The sequence below is a fragment of the Empidonax traillii genome, unplaced genomic scaffold (genome assembly GCF_003031625.1).
Source record: "Empidonax traillii isolate 1590-97213 ecotype Southwest subspecies unplaced genomic scaffold, ASM303162v1 scaffold268:size1028579, whole genome shotgun sequence".
Taxonomy (NCBI): Eukaryota; Metazoa; Chordata; class Aves; order Passeriformes; family Tyrannidae; genus Empidonax; species Empidonax traillii.
In genome coordinates this window covers 88,750-108,664 of record NW_020955461.1, presented here as the reverse complement: position 1 = coordinate 108,664, position 19,915 = coordinate 88,750, and the positions used below count along the sequence as shown (strand labels likewise).

Sequence of the window (19,915 nt, the reverse complement as noted above, 5' to 3'; positions counted from 1 at the left end):
TTCCTGTATGTATATCTTCTTTGGCAAAAAGGAAGGCAAAAGAAGGGTTCTTTTCATTCCTGGAAAGTGATACTAGAGAAGTGACCCCAGGAGTAATTTCTAACTGAAAAGTGACATGTATGCACACGGTTAAATGCTTCTCTGACTAGGGATACCCACCTTAGGACTGAGCAACTAGAATTAACCATCTCAGAAATTGAATCTTGCAATATTTCCAGCAGAAGGGTAAAAGACCCAACTGAGATTTGTTCTTCTAAGGTTGCTGATTCAAATACCATGCTATGGAGAAGCGGGTTCTGGCTTGTGCAGAGGTGCTTTGCAGTCCTCTCAGTTTGCCAGTAAGAGAATGGAGAAACAGAGCTCTACTGATAAACAATAGTGGTAGTTGGGCTAGATGCTTCATTGGCACCGATTATCTGTTCCTCCCAAAATTGTGTATCTGAGCACATCAGGGACCTGTTGTAGTCAGAGGATTGGACTCTTGAAACCTGTCCTTAGTGGACCATACTTTGACAAAGAGGAACTTGCATTAAGCATCCAAATTCAAGAACTCTAAATGGAACCAGATTGGAGGTTACACTGTATTTGCCTCGTTGTACGTTTGTTTTCTTAGTTTCTCTAGTTCCATCAGTGTCCTGGGGGCACATATTTACTCAGTGAGCAGATACTCAGTATTTTGGGGGAGTTTTTTATCAGTTTCCAGGCCTGAGTCCAACCCTTAATTACTGATCAGTTCTGATCAATACTGTTCAATATGCACACTGACAGAGAGCCTGCATGAGTCATTTAGACCAGACAACAGACTCCTACACAGCCAGGGTGCATGAGATGAGTATTACCCTGTGGAAAGTGTGGCACGACGCTTTGCAGCTGGAGGAGTCAGAGATGCCACTTTCCCCATATCTGCCCTACTCAGTGAGTTTCATCACGGTCACTTGCTAGAGATATTCCAACCTCTGCAAAAGATGGGTTGGTTTCCATGTCAGAGCCTTGACTCACATCCAGAGAAGCGTTTTGTGCACTAAATGAGGCAGACATCCTAGGGGAAAAATAGTCTACAGTCATCTAATGGAAGATTACATTGCATGGAAGCAAAAGTGAAGTCATGGGCAATTTTAGTTGCCTGGTTCTTCATCTCAGGTGTATGAGTGTGAAACACTCGTGTTCTGTTAAGGAAGTAGATGTCTTTATGCATCTACTTGCATGACATTTTTAATCATTTTGCTTTTTTAAAAGAAACAAAACCGGAGCTTCCATCATGTGACATCTTATTTGAGGTTAGGAGGCTTAGCTGTACCTTCCAGATTTCAGTAGCAGTAGCAAAGGAAGAGCAGGGTGGGAGAGCTATTTCTTTTAACTGTGAGGACAAGTGCTATGAGGACAGGGGAGAAAGGGATTTCAAGGTCTTTGCTGACAGCAGAGAATGGACCTACTCCTGCCGTAGTGAGCTAATTGCTGCTAGGCTGCCTATCCCCCCCTCAGCCCCAGTGCCAGCCTCTGCTCATGCAGTCTCCTGTCCCACTGAATGCCATGTCCCTGTCCAGGCTCCCTCCCACCAAGGGTCTTTGTTCTCCCAGACTCAACTCAACACGGCTTCCCCTCTCAGCAGCCATACCCACACCTTCTGTTGGGGCTTCCAGTTTTCATCACGGTCCCATTTCTTTCTCTTTTCTCAGTTTTTCTCCCTCTTCCTCCACCTCTTCCCTTACCTCGTCCTGCCCTTCAACTCCCTGGGGTTTCCCTGCCCAGGCAAGTCCCATCCCCTGTCCTTGCTGATACCACTTGCAGCCTCCCATGTATTATCTCTTGGACATGAAAGACCCTTCCCAGATCACTGCCCATCCTGGACAGTCCCCTCCAGGGATGAAGTGCCCAACCCAAAGATGCCACAGTAGCCACAGTGGGGAAGATTCCCACAGTGGGGAAGTCTGTTCCCTGAGAGAAAAACACAACAGGGGCCCAGTGTTGGGAAAGAAAGAGAAATGCAACCTCTGAGGTCCCGCAGAGCTAGGCCAGCTCGGAGCATGAATCTGCAAAGATTTTACCTTCAGTGCTTGTACAAGCCTAAACGTGTGCCATTTTGGGATGCTTTAAATGCTTTTAACTCGGTTGACAGGGGGTGATTTTCTGAAGGAGCACCATCCCTGAGAGACCAGTTCGACCACAGGACAGGTCTTTGCTCCCAAATACAGGGACCTGAGAGCAGTTTGTGGAAGTCCTCACCTGGCTCCTGCTGGTGCATATTTGAGTTATTCCTGGAAGTGATGAGGCCATTGGGCTGTATGTTGGACCCTCAGCCTGACACAGCCAACTACTGTGGAAAATTAAGGCCAAAATGATTAACATTTTGCAGAATTTTACTATATGAGACCACAATTTATGACTGAAAATACCAAACAAAACTGAGGAAACTGAGATTCATCTAAAATGTCAAGAGACTGGTGTAAGAAAACCTAAAATTTTATAATATCTTTTCAAAGAGAGGACAAAAGGGGAAATGAAAAAGGGAGATATAAATAGAAGTATCCTGGACTGCCTTTTTGGGAGTGAGGGAGGATGTCTGGGAGAAGAGACCTTTTCTGCCAAAAAAATATGGCTAATATATATATATATATATAAATATATACATATATATGTATGTATATATGTCCTTGCAATACTTTTCCAGAGGATAAGCGAGGCTGAGGTGCCACCTGGAGGTGTGGAGGGGCAGCACAGCACCCTGTGCCGGCAACAGTGCCTGGCTGCTGCCCCTGCAACCCCCACTGGGATGCCTCTCCCAGGCCCCGCATCTTTTTCCTTCTCTCGCAGATGATTTCTTTACCGATTTGCAAGGTCTTTTGTAGCTAATATTTTGTTATTCTACCAGAAACCTCTTCAGTGATATTCTGTAAGGTACTGTAGTTAATTAAATTTAAACCATAGCATTTGAGGTTTCCTAAATGGGAAAAAGGACCTCATTTTGCAATGCAATGACTGTGGTTTATTTTTCTAAATCTCTAAGAAGATGCTGTGTAGAGCTTCTTTTAGGACGATGGGCACATTCTTATTGAGTGTGGTCACCTCCCTCCTCATGTGAACCATTTAGGGACCAGCAGCTCATCACTCCTAGGATGTAGCTTGGCTTTAAAAGGATGCCTCTGTGCTTAGGGTATGACATGAGGTGTTGGCAGTCACAACTGAGTCTTTAGAGCAACCCTGCCCAAGACACCCTGTGTTTTTGTTCCTGACCTGCCAAAAGGGTCCATGAGTACCTCCACAGCACTCAACTAACACTGAGGTCCAGCTTTTTTTCTTTCTCAAAGCCCCTCAGATTCTTGGTGCAGAGTTCCAATGTGCTGTGAGTGTGCAGAGCTGTGAGATCTGAAACTTGGCATCATCTTAGCTGAAATTGTTCCACTCTGATAATTTAATTAATCAACACTGCAGCAGAGTGTTTGAAATAATGTGTGCATTCATTTGCATAATGGGTGTAATTGCCAAAGCTTCATAATATAAGTGTAGCAGTTCCACAGATGATAGCTTGATGGACCATTTTCCTGCAGCCAGGCAGCAGCACACGTTTCAACCTCTGTTATTTGCTTTTCCACAGAGGAAGGAAGTGACAGCTAGATTTATTAACCAAGGTACAGAGAGGACTGGCAGATTTTTGATGGTACTTAACACATGTATTTTCCACATGACTGTGTTGCTGTGTCAAGATAAAAAACCCACAGTCAGGTTTTAGAGAACTCCTGCTCCAAATGGAGTTTAGTCCTTTACGAAGTAATGGGTTGTTTGGCTGTGGAGATGTCCAAACACAGAGCTGGTATTTTCAGTGTCATGTCAAAGTGGAGTCCCTAGTTTCAGAACTGCAGTCACTATGTACCTGAGCAATGTCTGCAAAGAAAATGGGTGACTGCTATTGGAGAGTCCCCATCAACGAGATATTATCTTAAATAAATACTCATCTTGTTCCAGACATAACTGAGGCATCAGTAGCCATGCAGCAGTTGTGGAAATATTCTCAGGAGATGCGCTTTATGTAATCAATTGGCATCTTTTAACTATCTTACTGTATTCATTACTTTGCAATTAGCAAGACAGTTATTGACTGTTAACCAAATGCCAGATGACTGCAAAAGTACATGTGCTGAAGAAAAAAAACAACCGTGAAGCAGAAATATATTCCCTGCTCTGCACACAAGTGCGTTGATCTAAAAGGGCCCAGTCTGTGCTCTCAGGAGGATGCCTGCTGGTAAACCTTGAGTGCAGAATAGCTGTATCAGGCTCAGACACATCATTACTTCATTGAAATGAAGTGACACTTGAAAACTAAGTTCTCAGAGCTCCCTGTGAATGGTTCAGGGCCAAGGGTCCCTGTTGGTTTGGAGAGTGCTTTGAAAGTCATTTGATACCTCTCCATTTTAGTTTCCCTTCTAGGTTTGAGGGACCCAAAGTACATTCTCAAGAAACACAAGAAGAAAAAAAAAGTGAAAGCTTTAGCTAACCTCTGCTGGTATCACAGTCAGTGGGAGCATTGCAAACCCCAGTTTTCATCATCAGGGGACAAGCAAAGAGCTATAGGTGTCATCCATATGGACTTCTGTAAGGTCTTTGACATGGTCCCCCACAACATCTTTCTCTCTAAATTGGAGAAGGATGGATTTGATGGGTGGACTGTTTGGTGGATAAGGAATTGGTTGGACAGTCACATCCAGAGGGTCAGTGCCTCAGTGTCTCAATGGACACTGGTGACAAGTGTCCCTTAGGGGTCCATACTGGGACAAGTGCTATTCAATATCTTTCTTAATCAGTGTCATAGATGGTGGGATTGAGTGCACCCTCAGCAAGTTTGCAGATGACACCAAGCTGACTCATGCAGTTGACACACAGGCTCTAAGCAACCTAATCAAGTTGAAGATGTCCCTGTGCCTGGTAGAGGGATTGGACTAGGTGACATTTAAAGGCCCCTTCCAGCCCGAACTGTTCTATCATTCTGTGATTCTATGATTTTGGATAGAGAAGATGCAGAGCTGGATGAGACATGTTAACAGCAGAGGCAGATGCAGCACTAGGATAAAGGGCTGAGTCCATGGCACAGGCTCAGCACACAACTGGGAGCATGGCCTGCTTTCATGGCCTGGCTCCAGAGTACTGGAGTCCAGAAACTGGTCCAGTCTTCAGTCAAGCTGGCCAGAAATCTCCATGTCTTACTGAGTCTTAGTAGAAAATGTAGCTGCATTAAATACAACTGATGTGCAAAAATGTAACTAACTGACATTTCCACAAGTATATTTTTTCCAAGATCTCTACTACTGGTGCCTGGCTGCTCCCACTGTGTGCAGACTGACTGAGTCCTTGCATTTCTTTTTCCAAAGGTACCGTGTTGTGGTCCCATACCCACCACAGAGTGAGGCTGAGATCGAACTGAAGGAAGGTGACATTGTGTTTGTGCACAAGAAGCGGGAGGATGGCTGGTACAAAGGGACATTGCAGAGGAATGGCAGGACGGGCCTCTTCCCAGGGAGCTTTGTCGAGAGCTTCTGAGGATGAATCGCCGCTCTCTCAACTGAGGAGCTTTCAGGGGAAACTGCATAGCACAAGAAGAGACAGCAAAGAGAAACTGGACTGATAACCACTGCCATTTTTATTTCCAAAGACTTCCCCCAGGCCCTTCAGTCTGCAGCTCTGGAGACGCAGTGCCCACTGTGCTCCCGAGACCGTGTGCGGTGCATACAGTGGTATGTTGAAGTAGTGCCTTCCACCTGGAATCACAGACTGAAAGGACACCCATCTGGACTGTAGTAACCTAAACTCTGGCTGTTAACCCTTTGTGTAAATTATAGAGAAGATATCTTTAAAAAAAAAATAAGAGGAAAGCTGTTATATTGCTGTAACTTATTTGTCAGACTGCAGTGTTCTTATTACTGGCCTATGCAAGATGGATTTGAGAGTTCAAGAAAGTGTACTAGGAAGCTCTTAAACTGGGATTTTGTTTTTCCCAAGGGAAAAAGAGGGAGGGGAAGGTGGAGAAAACCCCAGCTAAAGATCAGTGCATCGTTGTGCAAGAAAGAATGAGGAGTCCAAAATGTTAATGTCATGCTTTCTATATACCTCAAAGATATGCTGCGCAAGTTTTTCGGTGAGTGTGTTAGTGCTCAGAGTCCCATACCACCTGGTGTCCTGGCGCTGCTGCCGGGGAGGTCCTGGAGGAAGTACAGCTCCACCATTAAACTGTGGTTATTTGAGCAGAATCCCTTTTGCCTGTCTTCTGCCCTTATTATATGCAGCATGGATTTTTGTCCTTCGGTATCACTTTCCATTGCTTTTTTGTACAAAGTACCTTTTTACTGTAAGAATTGCTCTACTTTATATATATTCCTACTAGATCAGACATTTCCTCTTTTCATACATCTGGTGCTATTTTTTTTAATTGTTAAAGATTTGGTTAAACAGAGAGGCTGCAACAAGATTTGCATTCAACATATGAAATTAGAAGTGTACCTGGAGATCGAGATCAGACTGCTTGTTCTTGCTTCATAAAGAGAAAAAAAGCTGCATGGCCACCAATAAATATACCTGGGGGAGCATGCCTGTGCAACATGCACACGCTTGCTCTCTCCTACATATTTAGAGTGGCTGGAGGCCCACGCTGAAGCACAGCATTCTGTCTGGAGAGTGATAATGACTCCAGAATTGGAAGCAATTCCCACAGGAGTCGTTTTAATTGACTTTTTCATGGCAATAAGAAGAACACTGCAGGTTCTAGCACACGCAAGGACTGTGGAGTTTTCCTCTGTCATTGCATGATGGAGTCGAGAGCTGATCTGCGACAAGCTGTAATTAGCGTTATTGAAATGTGATTTCTTACTGTAGAAATGTACAGTTCTGGAGACTTTTTGGATTTCTTAACGTGGTCAAGCTACAATACAAACTGTATCAGGCAATATAAGCTTCCATCTACCAGGGACTTAAAGGTGCAATAAATGTAAAGTGAGTTTAGCCAGTTATTTGAATGAAACAGAATGAGAAAAAAATGCCGTAATGGGATTGTGAGGGTATTTAAAAAGACATCAGCTCTTGAGGAATGAATGGTGATGAAAGGCTTTTCGTAGCTGTATCCATACCTTGCCTCTGACAGCAGCTGGCTATTTGCCAAAGCCCACATGCTGTGGATGTTTAAATGCAAGTTGGAGGCACTGTAACCTGGAGATGATCTTATTAAAGGGAAGAGGCCCAGTGGGTGAACATCATTACTGCATTACCAGTATTTCATATGTGAAGGTGTAAGTTTTGTTCTCATTCAAGCCGTGTGTACTAGTACATATCAAAACCCATGTAAGTGAGCATTCCTATTTGAGTTCAACTCTGTGACTTTGTTCTCTGTAAAATAAGTTCTTCTTGCTATCACATGTAACAAACCAATTCCAGAAACACAGTCCATGGCCAAGTATAGCACCTTCAAACAGGGAGGCCTCATTTTCAGGGTGTTTCTTTATATACTTAATGTTGCTGCATTTGTTGATATTCCAGATCGTAATGAATCAGCCACTAAAAATTTAGTTACTGTTGAGAGGAAATTGCCTTTTTATAACCAGTAAGAGACTGAGGAAATGTCTTCTGGAAAGACTTGATTGAGCCATATCTGTTCCACTTATTTGGTCCAGGTCAGAATTGGTGTCAGTGCACCTCAAACAGTAAACTGTAAACTGCACAGTTAGAGAGTCAGCAACACCAAAATGTGTGTTATTGATTCCAATAAGAATTCTGGTTTAGATCTGTCAGAGATGAGATTTTTTCTGACAACTTACAGTGGTTAAAGCGCTCTTAAAATTCTGTTCCATGGTGTATTTACTACAGTCAGAAAAATGAAACAGGATGGCAGCTTGCTTGCTGCCTATTCTGTTTAGCCAGGTCTAAAATGGTTCCAGATTTCCAACTTTTCATGCTTAACTCTAACAGGACAAAAGTTGGTGTGTGAGAAGATCAAAGAAAACATGCAGATGTCATATCATTAAATCAGTGCTTTGAAATATATTTTGCAGGGAGGATGATGGGTTTTTTTAAATGGTCAACAACCTTTCCAGTCATACCTCCTGCAAGGAAAAATATGGGGGAAGGGATGTGTTTTATTTGATAGCAGCTGTTTCTGGCCCCTGTTTATTGCTTATCATCACAGTTTGTGTTACTGAGTAATCTCCTTGGACAAATCACTTCCATGACAGGAGCACAAGTATTAAAGTGAACTTAAAACAGCTCAGTGATACAAAAACAAGACCCAGTGCCATTCAGAAAGTCCTGGACTGAGAGGTTCAGCTCATTCTGTGGTCTAATTTTTACCTGTCATGTCAGGAAAAGGGGGAGGAGGGGACGTCTGCATCTCCTGCAACAGGGTAGGGAAAAGGAAAGATTCCTTCTGGTGGCCTCAGTTTGTAAAATGCCAGGTTTGCTCTTCTAGAAATGGGTTCAAGTAATTGAACAATTCCTTTGAACTTTGCACAGCTCAGAAAATGTTTTTGTTATACATGAATGTTAACGTGGTTTAGGAAGTGTTGGCAGATATGAGTACAAATGAACTACAATGACTGTGTTTCTGAATCTTTAAATAAAATAAACATTAAGGCAACTTGACTGAAGTTTCCCTCTCTATTAGACAACAAGGTGAACACGCAGGGTAAGTGGCTCTGAGGTTTGCAAACAAAGCAGGGAAGGCCTCTCTGCAAACCTTGTAGTAATTCCCACATAAATAAATGCCACTTAAAGGTAAGACATGCACGAACAGAAATCAGAATCTCTTTCTCCTTCTTCTTTTGGCAGATCAGGGGTTTCTTCGAAATCTCGAGAAGCTAACAACTAACCTGTGAAGAAAAGGTGTGTAGTCCAGAGCAAGAGAGCAGGAACAGGCCAGGAAGAGGGAGTAAGGTGGCAAAGGCAAGGCTGTGCCGGAGAGGTTAGGAGAGGTGTGGACGCAGAAATGTTTTCAAGGAAAACAGCAGCCACTAATCCTGCTGGTGGACTCCAGGGATGCTCTGAGGTCACCTTGTGGGTTGAGCCGGCTTGTAGGCAGAGGAAGACCCCTTTCCTCCTGCCCTGGGTGGGCTTGGATGTAGTGCCAGCAGGGTCCGTATGTCCTCCAGGCAATGAATAGTCAAGGAACTGAAAGAGGTGGAAGAAGCAGGTTGTACCCTGGGCATCTGAATGCCCTCTGACTCAGGTGATGGCTGTAAGCCCATTCTTGCATGTGGCCCGAGATTCCCATTCAGCAGCAAGGTGCAGAACATCTGGAGGGGGAACATGAGTGCAGGAGGGGGTCTGGATGTCTTTGCCTTGATTTGGCTGGGAGACACCTCTGTGGAAGAGGCACCCATAGGTGGTGGTTCATTGCCCAAGTGGGGAATGCATAGGGCAGGGAGGAGCAAGGCACAGCCAGCTCACCAGGTCATCTGCATGAGCTTGCTCAAGGCAAGCCCACCCCTCCAGCGAGGTGATACGGGTCTCTCTTTGCCCCAGCTGAGTCCAAATTTGAAATGTGGGAACCACAAGAACTTAAATGTGGGCAGGCAACCCCTCTCCCTCTGCTCAGCCTCACTGGCTGCCCTGCCTGACAAGCAGTGTGGTGCAAAACACTGCACAGAGGAGCCTGCCAGCTACTTCCAGCTCGTCTGGCGTGCCAGTCCCTCCACACTTCACCAGATTCTGTTGCTCTGGTATTTCTCCAGCCCCCACTGCCAGCACATACACACACCTCCCCAGTCTTCATACAGTATGTTGCCCCTTGCTTCGGCTCCAGTGCCTGATAGAAATCTCAGCTATGTTTTGAAATAAAAATAATCATTGTAAAATTGTTACATGGTTTGACTGTTCCTAAATGCTCATAGAGAGCAGAACCACCTGGACAACATCTGCAGGGCTCTCCTGCAGCCAAAAGCTCTTCCTGACATCAGCAGCTCCTTATACATGGTGAACCTGGCAGCTACACAGCCTGTCTAGTTGGTGCCAAACCAAATAAATGAGCTGTACTAGAAGGGAAGCCAAGAGGTGATACAGTCTGGAGAAGGCCCTGTCCTCATGCCCCAGCCTTTCATGTAGCAAAAATAACTTTCCAAGTGGTCACAGATGTATTTCCAATCACTGGGGTGTGGCTGTCTCCCCTCCCTTCAGAAAACGACTTGATTTTTCTCAGCCACCAAGCAACACCACCTGCCCCATGGGGCCGGAAAGGGGCCACAAGCCAGGACACCAAAGGGCTTTCTGGGGTGGTCCTTTTGCAGCACATGGCAGACAGCCCACGTGTGTCCCCCCATTCAGAAGTACAACTCAGTTGCAGGTGAGCCCATCCCCAAGATGCGACACAATGTTTTTCCAAAGGCAAAAGAAACAATCTTGCATGCAAGATTACGAGCTTTGTGACCTCCTCCTGTGTGCGCACACGTGTGTGTGTGTGTGTGTGTGTGTGTGTGTGTGTGTGTGCAGAAAAAACCGTGATCCAAGAGTGCTGGTGGAGAGTGGGGCTGTGCTGGTGCTACCTGCCCACCCCTCTCAGAGAGGGCACTGGGGAGGAAAGGGATGGCTTTTTAGTTAAGGGTGAGTGTCCTTGGGGAAATGCGTTGTTTGGGGAAACCTTGGATTGGTCAGTGCCATCAGTGCTGCACCACTGCAAAAGATGGGAGTGAGTGATAAGGAAGATGCTTTTGGTGGAGAGGTTTCTGTCATCCATGGGGTCCCCCGGGTTGCTGTCACCCTGGGGAACATAGAAGTGATGGGGAGCACAGCTGAATGATGGGGCAGAGGAAAAATGAAGCCATTGAGAGAGAAGGGAAAAGTGTCTTCAACTTACTGTCAGAGAAGGAAGACATCAAATTGGCATTCTGCATCAGCACAAGGGCTTGGTAAAGCTGCTGTCAGTCATGCTAGTTCATGCAACCCCCCCGAAAGGCCCCAGGAGTGAAGCTGTGGGGTGTCTGTGGCAGTGGTAGAGGGCAATCCCATCACCAGGAGCTCATGGCCTCTGCCATCCCCACCTGGTCAAGCAGGATCACAAGTGCTTAGGGGTCAGGGTCCCCAGGAAGGGCACAGGCACAGTCCACAGGACTATGGAGACAGGGCAGTGCCTGACAATGCATCTCCACCTGCTGAGTGGACAAACACACAAGAAAACCTGCTGGGGCATTCGGCTCTGCCACTGAATTAGGCTGGGAGTTGAAGTCAGACACATCCTGACTGCTATCCCTGACCCAGGGGTGGTGACCCTGTCCCACATCATCACTGCCTCCACAAGGCACTCGGGACTGGCTCTCATGTGATGCTGCACAGCCAAGGGGTCTGGAAGCTGCCCCCCTCACCCTTCTCCTCAGAAATAAAAGAAAGGCATTCCCTTTCTCTTCCTCATGGGCATGTCAAATTTGCCCTCCAGCTGCCCATTGGAAAATCAGCCTTGAAGGCAGGGGGGCAATTTGCTAGGGTTTTTCCCCTTCCCCAGATAAATTCCCTGGGATCTGTGTTAATGGAAACATAAATTGACTGCCACTCTGCTAAATGACAATCAGGTTTTGTTTGACAGAGCTAGGAAGTAACTTATCCTGAACATTGGCACCGAACAATCTAAATGCAAATTGCAAAATGTTTGGGGGTAAGGAGGCTGTTTATCTTCTGATGAGCTTATATGATAATGCAGAGGGGGGAGAGAATTGCCTTTCAGTTCCTAAAGGCTATCAAAATGTGTAATGTTTAAACTGTAGGGCCAGCGTTTACATACTATTTTAATGGACCAGACTCAGTTATTCAGCGTGGATTTTCTTTTAACAAATCACTTTTTAAAACAAGATGTAGCACAGTGGCATTTCAGCCATATTTCAGCAATTTTCAGGCACCCAGGTTAGTGTGGAAAATGACAAAGCAGCCATCATTTTAATCCTGTTATGTCTATTGCTCCCAGCTTGTTCTCCTCTGATGAAACACACTGCAGTGCCTCGAAGAGGCAGAAAAACATTTGCTGCACCCCTGGCCTATTTCTCTTGTTAGATTAGCAGGTTTATACACAGCAGCACTGCCCAGGTTATCTCCAACGTTCTTATGCAGGAACAGGACACAGCTGAAAAATGAAATGCAGCCAAGACCAGTGGCTTTCTGAGACGCCACCATGTGCTGGGCTTACATCTCGTGCTGGATGTCCCATACTGGGCGTGTAGCAGCTTTTGTGCTAGCTGGTTGGTTATAAAAAAAGTTACCGCAAAAGTCAAAACTTTTGAAACTGGTCAGCACATCACTCTTGAACTACACTCTGTGCTGTGGTGCTGAGTACTGAGGTGAGGTGTGGGGATACTGGGGCACATGCCAGGGCCGGCATCCACAGCAGCTGGCCATGAGGGTATTGGATCCGCACTGGCATTGGTCCCACGTGCCATTTTCCACAGGGAAAGCAATAGTTTTCTTTAGTCTTGTCCTGTGGGGAAGAGGTGTCCATGGCAGCTCAGGAGGTTCAATAACTCAAAGCTTTCAGCAACTCGCAGAAGTGGTCTCCTTGAAGTTTTTCCACTGAAAGTTTGTAATCTAATCTTCTGAGAGTTTGATTTAGACTTCTGCATTTCTCCATAAATTAAGAAACAAGTTTGAGTTCACTCCAACAGTTTTGCTCATCTGGGAGGCAAAGGAAGGAAAGGATTAATGTGTCATTTTTATTTTCCGATTTAAATATGTCTCATGCAGAAAAATGAGCATGAATCTCTGCAAGGCAGGAAAAAAGCAATAGATCTGTGAAAGTGACACGAGTTGTGTGTGGATAAATTGTTAGGCCCGCAGACCACTTGGTGTAGAACAGCCAAATAACTCACACAAATCTGTGATTAAAAGGACATTTGAAAGAAGTGAATACACCAGGGTTGGCCACAGTAATCTGGACTTGTGGGAAGGGAGATCATTAAGTGGTGATTGTAGCTCCATTTAGGAGGGGGCAACCAGGATTTTGGTTTCACCCACTGTCTGATTCTGTGACTGAGACCTTTAGAGACCAGCCAAGGAGTCCCTTCAAAGGGACTCACTGCACCATGGGACATGACTGTGGGCAGTGCTCCAAATCTGGTCAATTAATGAGCACCTGTTTAACTTACTGCTGTTAGAAAACACAGCAAGTGACTTTCAAAAGACTCTGATGACGTGGCTGCTAAACTGCAGCTCTTGTGAGTGGGTGAGTTGAGGACAGACGGTGGTTGTTGCTTCACAAACTGAACATGATGGACTTTGCCTTCACTACTGTGATAAATACATATATATACACACTCATATATATATAGATACACATACCCATCTATTTATATATACCACCATCACTACTTTAATACCAGAAAAGAGCCTGGCATTCTTGCTGAGCTTTTAGGGTCCTGCAGCACTGCCTGCCATTTTGATTGATGCTATTTAAACTGGTCCAGGGCTACCGGTGCTTACAACTGGAGCATAGGGTGCGTTGTAAGGGTTTCAGATGTCAGCTGTAAAGCAACACCGGGAACTCGAGGAAAGCCACCCTGAGGTCTGGGCTGTGAGTGACTCCTCTGTCTGAAGGGCATGGACCTTCTGGCAGCTTCTGAATTTCCTCTGATGACCTCCCACCAGAAATACAGCAATAGGATTCGTTTAAGAAATTATCCAATGTCCAAACTTTCTATTAATGTCAGAGCACTCTGGAACACGTACTTTAAAAGGAAATTGAAGCAAAAAATGAAGCCCTCCTTCCTTCAATTCTCCAATCCTCAAGAAGAGCTCTTCATTAAATAGGGCAGCACTCGTTCAGATGTAAAGGCAGTAAAATGTATTCTTGAGCATTTCCCATGGCTTAATATGAAGAGCAGAAGCAATACTGCACCTTCATCCATTTACCCTGAGCAGAGGACAGTAAATTGGTCTGGAAACACATACCAAATTAATGCTGGATTTTGCCCAAGAAAATTTGTTAAAAGCACTGCTTCACTTTGTCTAAATAAATATTCATTAGCTGAGATAGAGAGCATGACAAAAGTACGGGAGAGTAACTGGAGTGGGGAGGATCAGGTTGCCGGTCACTTCTCCAGCCAGTGTCTGGTTAATTATATGCAGCAGAGAGATAGTGAGCGCCCAAGGCACCTTCCAGCCCCTCCATGCCCCATCCCAAGAGTCAGACACTGCACTGGGAGAGGGGCCAGCAGCTCAGGTTATCCCAAGGATGTGGAGAATCACATCACCCTCTCAATATTGGCTGAAGCAATGACACCTTGGACATGGCTGGATACTCAAGCAGCTGGAGGGGCAGCACCTCTCATCACCCCTGCAGCACTGCCAGGCAACGCCTGAGGTTCAGCATGAGCAGGAAGGGATGAAGCAGCCCACAGCACTTCGGCCCAGCTCCAGGAGCGCTGATGTGGGGGCTCATCTATCATTCTTCTCCTCCCTGTGCAAACAGTGGCAGCACGCAGTGCAAACCAGTGTTTGAGAACCCTGCTGAATCCCACCAGCCCAGACACAGCCATTGCTACTACTGCACAGGGTGATCCCTGGAGGGGGGATTTGTCCAAAATTAGCTCTCCTAAATGTGGTCATACAAACACCCCCCTTGGCCATACAGTGGGGTGCAGGCAAGGGCCACCACTAGAGTGGTGATAGCTGGAGGAGGAGCTATCCAGGTCAGCCCATTTTCTCACCAACTACTTCATGTTCACACAGATGCAGAGCAGCTTTTATTATGCAGAAAAGGCTGCTCTCCTCAGCAAGTGAGCAAAGCAAATCGCGCTCTGGAAGCTGCCTAGTGAAGCATCCTGCTGATTTCAGCGTTGGGGAGGCTTGCAGCAGTGCAGGCTTGTCCCACAGCCCCGCTGCCCGTGGCGGATGTTGCTCGGCGCTGCATCCCCCTGCTCGGTGCAGGCCTGGCAGGATGCAAGGATGCAATCCCGGCGGGTATTGTCGGGACAAGCGAGCTACTGGCCCACCCTTGCTGGGGCACGGCTGCAGCTCAGAAAGGGACACCCACTCAGTACCTCATTAGTCATAAACTACTCTGGGTAGATGGTTATAAAGTGATTTATTTTGTCATTAGCCTTATCTTGCTTTCTAAAGCTTAGTTTCTAAACTATATTCATTTCTTCACTTCCATTAATCTCCTTGGCTTGATAGATTAAATTAACCTTTTTTGAGGACAGATGAAATTTCTTCAACTTTTTCATGGTCAAACAAATTCAGGGGATTTCCCCTCCCCCCCTCAATTATCCTTCACTGAAATACTGGAAGTATACTCATGCACATCTCTGTAATCCAAGCATTGGGGATTTTTTCTTCCTGAGGCCTCTGCTAATTTTTGTACTGAAGCCTTCCTACCACATCCCAGATGTTAATAAAATTGGAAATGAGCTGCACCAAGAATGCAAGCATAAGAGAGATGGAATAAACCACAATGAGGGACGGTCCCTCATATCAATAAAATCTGTCGCATTTCTCCAGGCAGTGTGTGAAATATAGCGGGCACATAATCCACACGGCAATAAAAGGCTGCCACATGCCTCCCCAGCTCCCGGGGAGCTATCATTTTCAATTAGGAACAAAAGCCTCTGGCATGTGACAGCAACGGCAGAAGAACTGCACGCAGTTAAGGCAAAATTTAGTTTCATTACGCCCTGACGCAGATTACAGTTTTTTCTTTGTTTTCACACCGCGTCTCTTTGTCACTGTACAGGAGGCAACGTGGCAGCACAGGCTTTTCTAATGGTTCCGGCAGAACCAAAAATGAGTTGGAGGAGACCCTAAAATGATGTTTTTAAGAGGACTGCAGCACAGAAGACCTTTATATCAAGTCTAAAACTATCATTCTCACTGAGCAGAGTGCTGTAATTTAAACATTAATCTGTTTCTGTGGTGCTAGATAGCGATCCCAGTAATCATCTGCGGATGTAAAAACTGTCTGTTTTCTATTTAGCTGGGCTTTGGGCTTGATTTTAGCTCCTTTAAGCCATCACTTTTCCTTGGGCCAAACTGTGATAATATGAATTTTAAAATCGACTTTTGGTGCCTGCTCCTTTCCTGCTGCTTATGGCATCAAGTGCTCATATGATGCAGCAGCAAAGTGAAGGAAGGCACAGTGCCTGCCTCTGACTTAATAAAATTACAGCAAATCCAATATATTAGAACACATCTCTTTAATGTCTCACTTAAATCTCCATCATACCCTAATAAGTATAACTCAGTTTTTACCTCAGGTTTTCAGAAGTTAATCTGCTACAACATTGCCATAAGTATTTCTTATATTTTTAACTGAATACATTTTGCAACCTACTTCTGGATAGGTCACTTTTTTTAAGTGTGTCAAATTTAATTCTTCTCCTCCTTCTGGAGAGAGGTGAGAGCTCAGATCAGCCCCTGCAACAGCCATGCCTAGCCCTGGCACCACTCTGACAACGTTGTGAGGCCACCCCCACGCTTTTGCCTCTCCATGGGTTTGTTCTGCGCCAAGCAGGAACAGGGGCACACAGAGGGAAGTGAACTGGCTGCAGAGCTGGCACAGGCTGTTCCAGCATCTGGGAATCACCAGTGAGAGTGCAGCTCTGGCCCAAGGGCAGCGGGCTGTCACAGCCGACACTGGCTACCACAGACCATAAGCTCATGTGGCAAAGCTGAACGGGAGGAAGGAAAAGCCAGTGGTGCAAAAGCAGGACACACCAGGATCCACCAGCAGATAAAGAATAACCATGGGCTTACTCAGTGATGCAGACCTTTGTGGGGCTGTGGGTCTGGCTGACAGAGGGATGTGCTCCGCACTGTCCCCACTGCCAGCACTTTGCCTTCTGCACTCTGCAAACAAGGGCCATCAGCACCTGTGCCCAGAGCTTTTAAACCTCCTCACCTGCACAATGAGAACCAAACCAGTGCTGTAGTGGGACTCCAGGAGCACTTCTGTTTCCCACTTTAGTGCAGGTGAAGGCCTGGGACTCTTCACAAACAGAGTTTGGATGCAGCAATCTGCACAGTTGCCCTTGAGCCACCAAGACCTGGGGTTTATTTTAACTCCTTTAGCTGTGGCTGCTTTTGGTCAAGCTGCTTGTGGCCAGCAGCATTGAGTCATTCCTTAAAATTCTTGAGACAGCCACAGTCAGGAACTTAAGTTTGCAACAAAGGCTTCAGCAAAGCTATGAGAGCAGGGGGAAGAGGAAAGAAAAGAGAAGCAAACCACAGAGCTGAGAAAAAAAATCACAGGCAGGTCAAGTGGAAATAGTGGCCACAATGGCAGGAGTCTCCATCTCTCTCTTAGGATGGTCAATAGGGCCCACAAAAGAGAATCCACCCAGGGCAGTGGAGCTGTAATGTAGATGTTCACTCTCTCCCTCCCGGGAGAGCTCCCAGTCAACCCCAGCCCACTTCTGTGCTTCATCCCTAGTGACACCAAAGCGAAATATCCGCACTCCCTCCCTTATCCAGCACCATGGGACCTGTGAAGCTGTACAGACACATAGCAGACTAGCACATCCATCAGCAACAGGCACAATAGTGCTCCTGGTTGTGAATGTTTTTACGCAGTCCTTGTGAAAATATGCAGGTGGAAAAACACTAAGTACTCTTCCTGCTCTAATCTGCCATTTCGGGAATTATCATATTTCATGTGCTTTACCTCTGAAGCAATGGATAAGTATGCACAGACTCACCCATGTAAAATTGCCCACTGCCCTCTTACTGCCTAGTCAATTTTTGTGCAAGCCTAAAGTGAGTCCCAGTCCTGAGACAGCAATTACCATACCTATCCCATATCTTACAAAATGACAAAATTTGAGTCTTCAATAGTGGCTCGTATAAGGCACAGAAAGGTTATTTTTTCCAGCACTCCTGACCACAGGGAAATACTGTCCCTGTTTCAGAGCTGAACATGAACAGACAGAGATCCCAGGGCACATGCAGATCATAGAATCATAGAATATCCTGAGCTTGAAGGGACCCAAAAGGACCATCAAATCCATCAGGACAGCCCCAAGAATCACACCACGTGACTGAAAGTGTTGTCCAAACACTGCTTGAACTCTGTCAGGCTTGGTGCTGTGACCACTTCCCTGGGGAGCCTGTTCCAATGCCCAACCGCCCTCTGGGTGAAGAACCTTTTCCTAATATGCAACCTAAACCTCACCTAACACAGTTTCATGCTGTTCCCTCGAGTCCTATCACTGATCACCTGAGAGAACAGTGTCTGCCCCCTCCTCTTCCCCTAACAAGGAAGCTGGAGAGTGCAATGAGGTTTCTCCTCAAGTCTCCTCTTCTCCAGACTGAACAGACCAAGTGACCTCAGCCAGAGCAGAGCAGGAAGGCAGGTTCAAATCCAAAGTTAATCCCCTCTCCCTCCCCACAGCTTCTTCCATGTTCACATTTTAAACACTGAGGCTTCCTGAGAAGTGTCCCTGGCCAGGTTGCTGACATTCCACTAAACAAATATATTGTCACACTGCTAGTCCAGAACCTCTAAGCACCAGCAAAAGGCTAAACTCTTTCTGATACTAACAGTTCCAGAAGAGCTTGTCTCCCATCACATCAGGGTTTCAGGCTAGGTCAAGAAGGGTGAGAGATCCCCAGACTTCTCATGCGTAGATCGGGCTAATCCAGCTTTTCACACCAGTGATGGGCCCAGTGGAATGGCCACCAACTGCTCAGAGCTGAGCCAGTTGTGCCGTGCTCATCGACAGGCACAAGGCGCAACCTCACACCCTTGGCTGTCAGGCCAGGCATCCCGCTGCCTTGTCACTGCTCCATTTTGTCAGGGCATGCAGCACAGGAGCGCTACAGTCAGGAACACATGTCCTGGCAGACACCCGAGCTGATGTCAAGCTGTTATCTTATTAGTCTTTATAAGAAATAGCATGCTGCATTTGGAGACAATATGGAGCTGGGAGGTGTTACAGTCACAAGTGAGGACAGAGAAATTATACAACAAGGCCTGAAAAGTTCACAAATCCTGTACATTTAACGAATAACTGAAAAATAAGCTGGAGAAGGTGAAAGCTAATATACCTGGGGAAAATAATAAAACCCACAGACATTTCATGAAGGAAGCACTCAGCAACCAAGGGCCAAAACAAGTCTACAAGCAAGAGATGAAGAATGAGTGTATGCATGTGTGAGACAGCAAACAGGAGCCCAGAAGAACTTTTCTCAGCAGGAATTGCACAGCACTAAAAGCACAGGGTCATACTGCAGTTTTAAGGACACTGAGATACGTATTTAGCTTCTGCACAGTCAACCCAGCATTGTCTGGGAGGAAGGAAGGATGCAGAACTCCATCCCTGTCCCCGGACAAGAGACTGTGCCTTGCTAAGAGCCACAGGAGCCCAGTGGCTGCCCCCCTTGCTCAGGCCCCGGTGCAGGGGGCTGCAGGTCACTTTATCACAACCAGGTGCCCCCACAAATGTGCCACCAGCACTGCAGATCTTCCTCACTCCTGCTGCTTTCCTCTGGGTGCCATGGCACACAGTCCTGTCCTGCAGAGGTGAGAGACTGTGCAGCAGTGCACAAAAAAATAGTGATTTAATAAATAATGAGCAAACCCTCCCAAGCAGCACTCAAAAAACTCTTAGGTTTAAATCCTTTGCAAAACGATGGCAAATGTTACTTGTTGTCCATGCTGCATTTGCACTAAGTGATCCAAAAGCTTGCAGTTAACCAGCACATCCCCATCCTGGATTACCAGGGAAGAGTTGCATCCCTCTGGGGTAAATTGTACAGCTGCATCATCCCTGCTGCCAGCAACGTCCTGGAAGGCTGCAGACACTAAGGCAAGGGGATAAGACCCTCGTGACCTACAAATGGAATCACAGAGAGGGATGGAAAGAAAAAGCAAGATGGTGCTGGAATGGAAACCCACAGATGAAGAGACAGAGATTATTTTTCCTCTTTGCCAAAAAGGCTCAGGTTTCATCTCCAAATTCTTCGAAAATTAGCCCCAAGG

The 19,915-nt window shown here is 46.1% G+C and overlaps 1 protein-coding gene across 1 annotated transcript in view; it reads left to right on the top strand.

Annotated features, from left to right (window-relative positions):
* The window catches only part of SH3RF3 (SH3 domain containing ring finger 3), a 250,917-nt gene extending 242,294 nt beyond the window's left edge, over nucleotides 1-8,623 (top strand). Inside the window, exon 10 of the mRNA XM_027889651.1 lies at nucleotides 5,361-8,623. Within this exon, the coding sequence (XP_027745452.1) occupies nucleotides 5,361-5,529 (169 nt within the window). The 3' untranslated portion in view covers nucleotides 5,530-8,623. The remainder of the gene's footprint in view (nucleotides 1-5,360) is intronic.
* The last annotated feature ends 11,292 nt before the right edge of the window (nucleotides 8,624-19,915 follow it).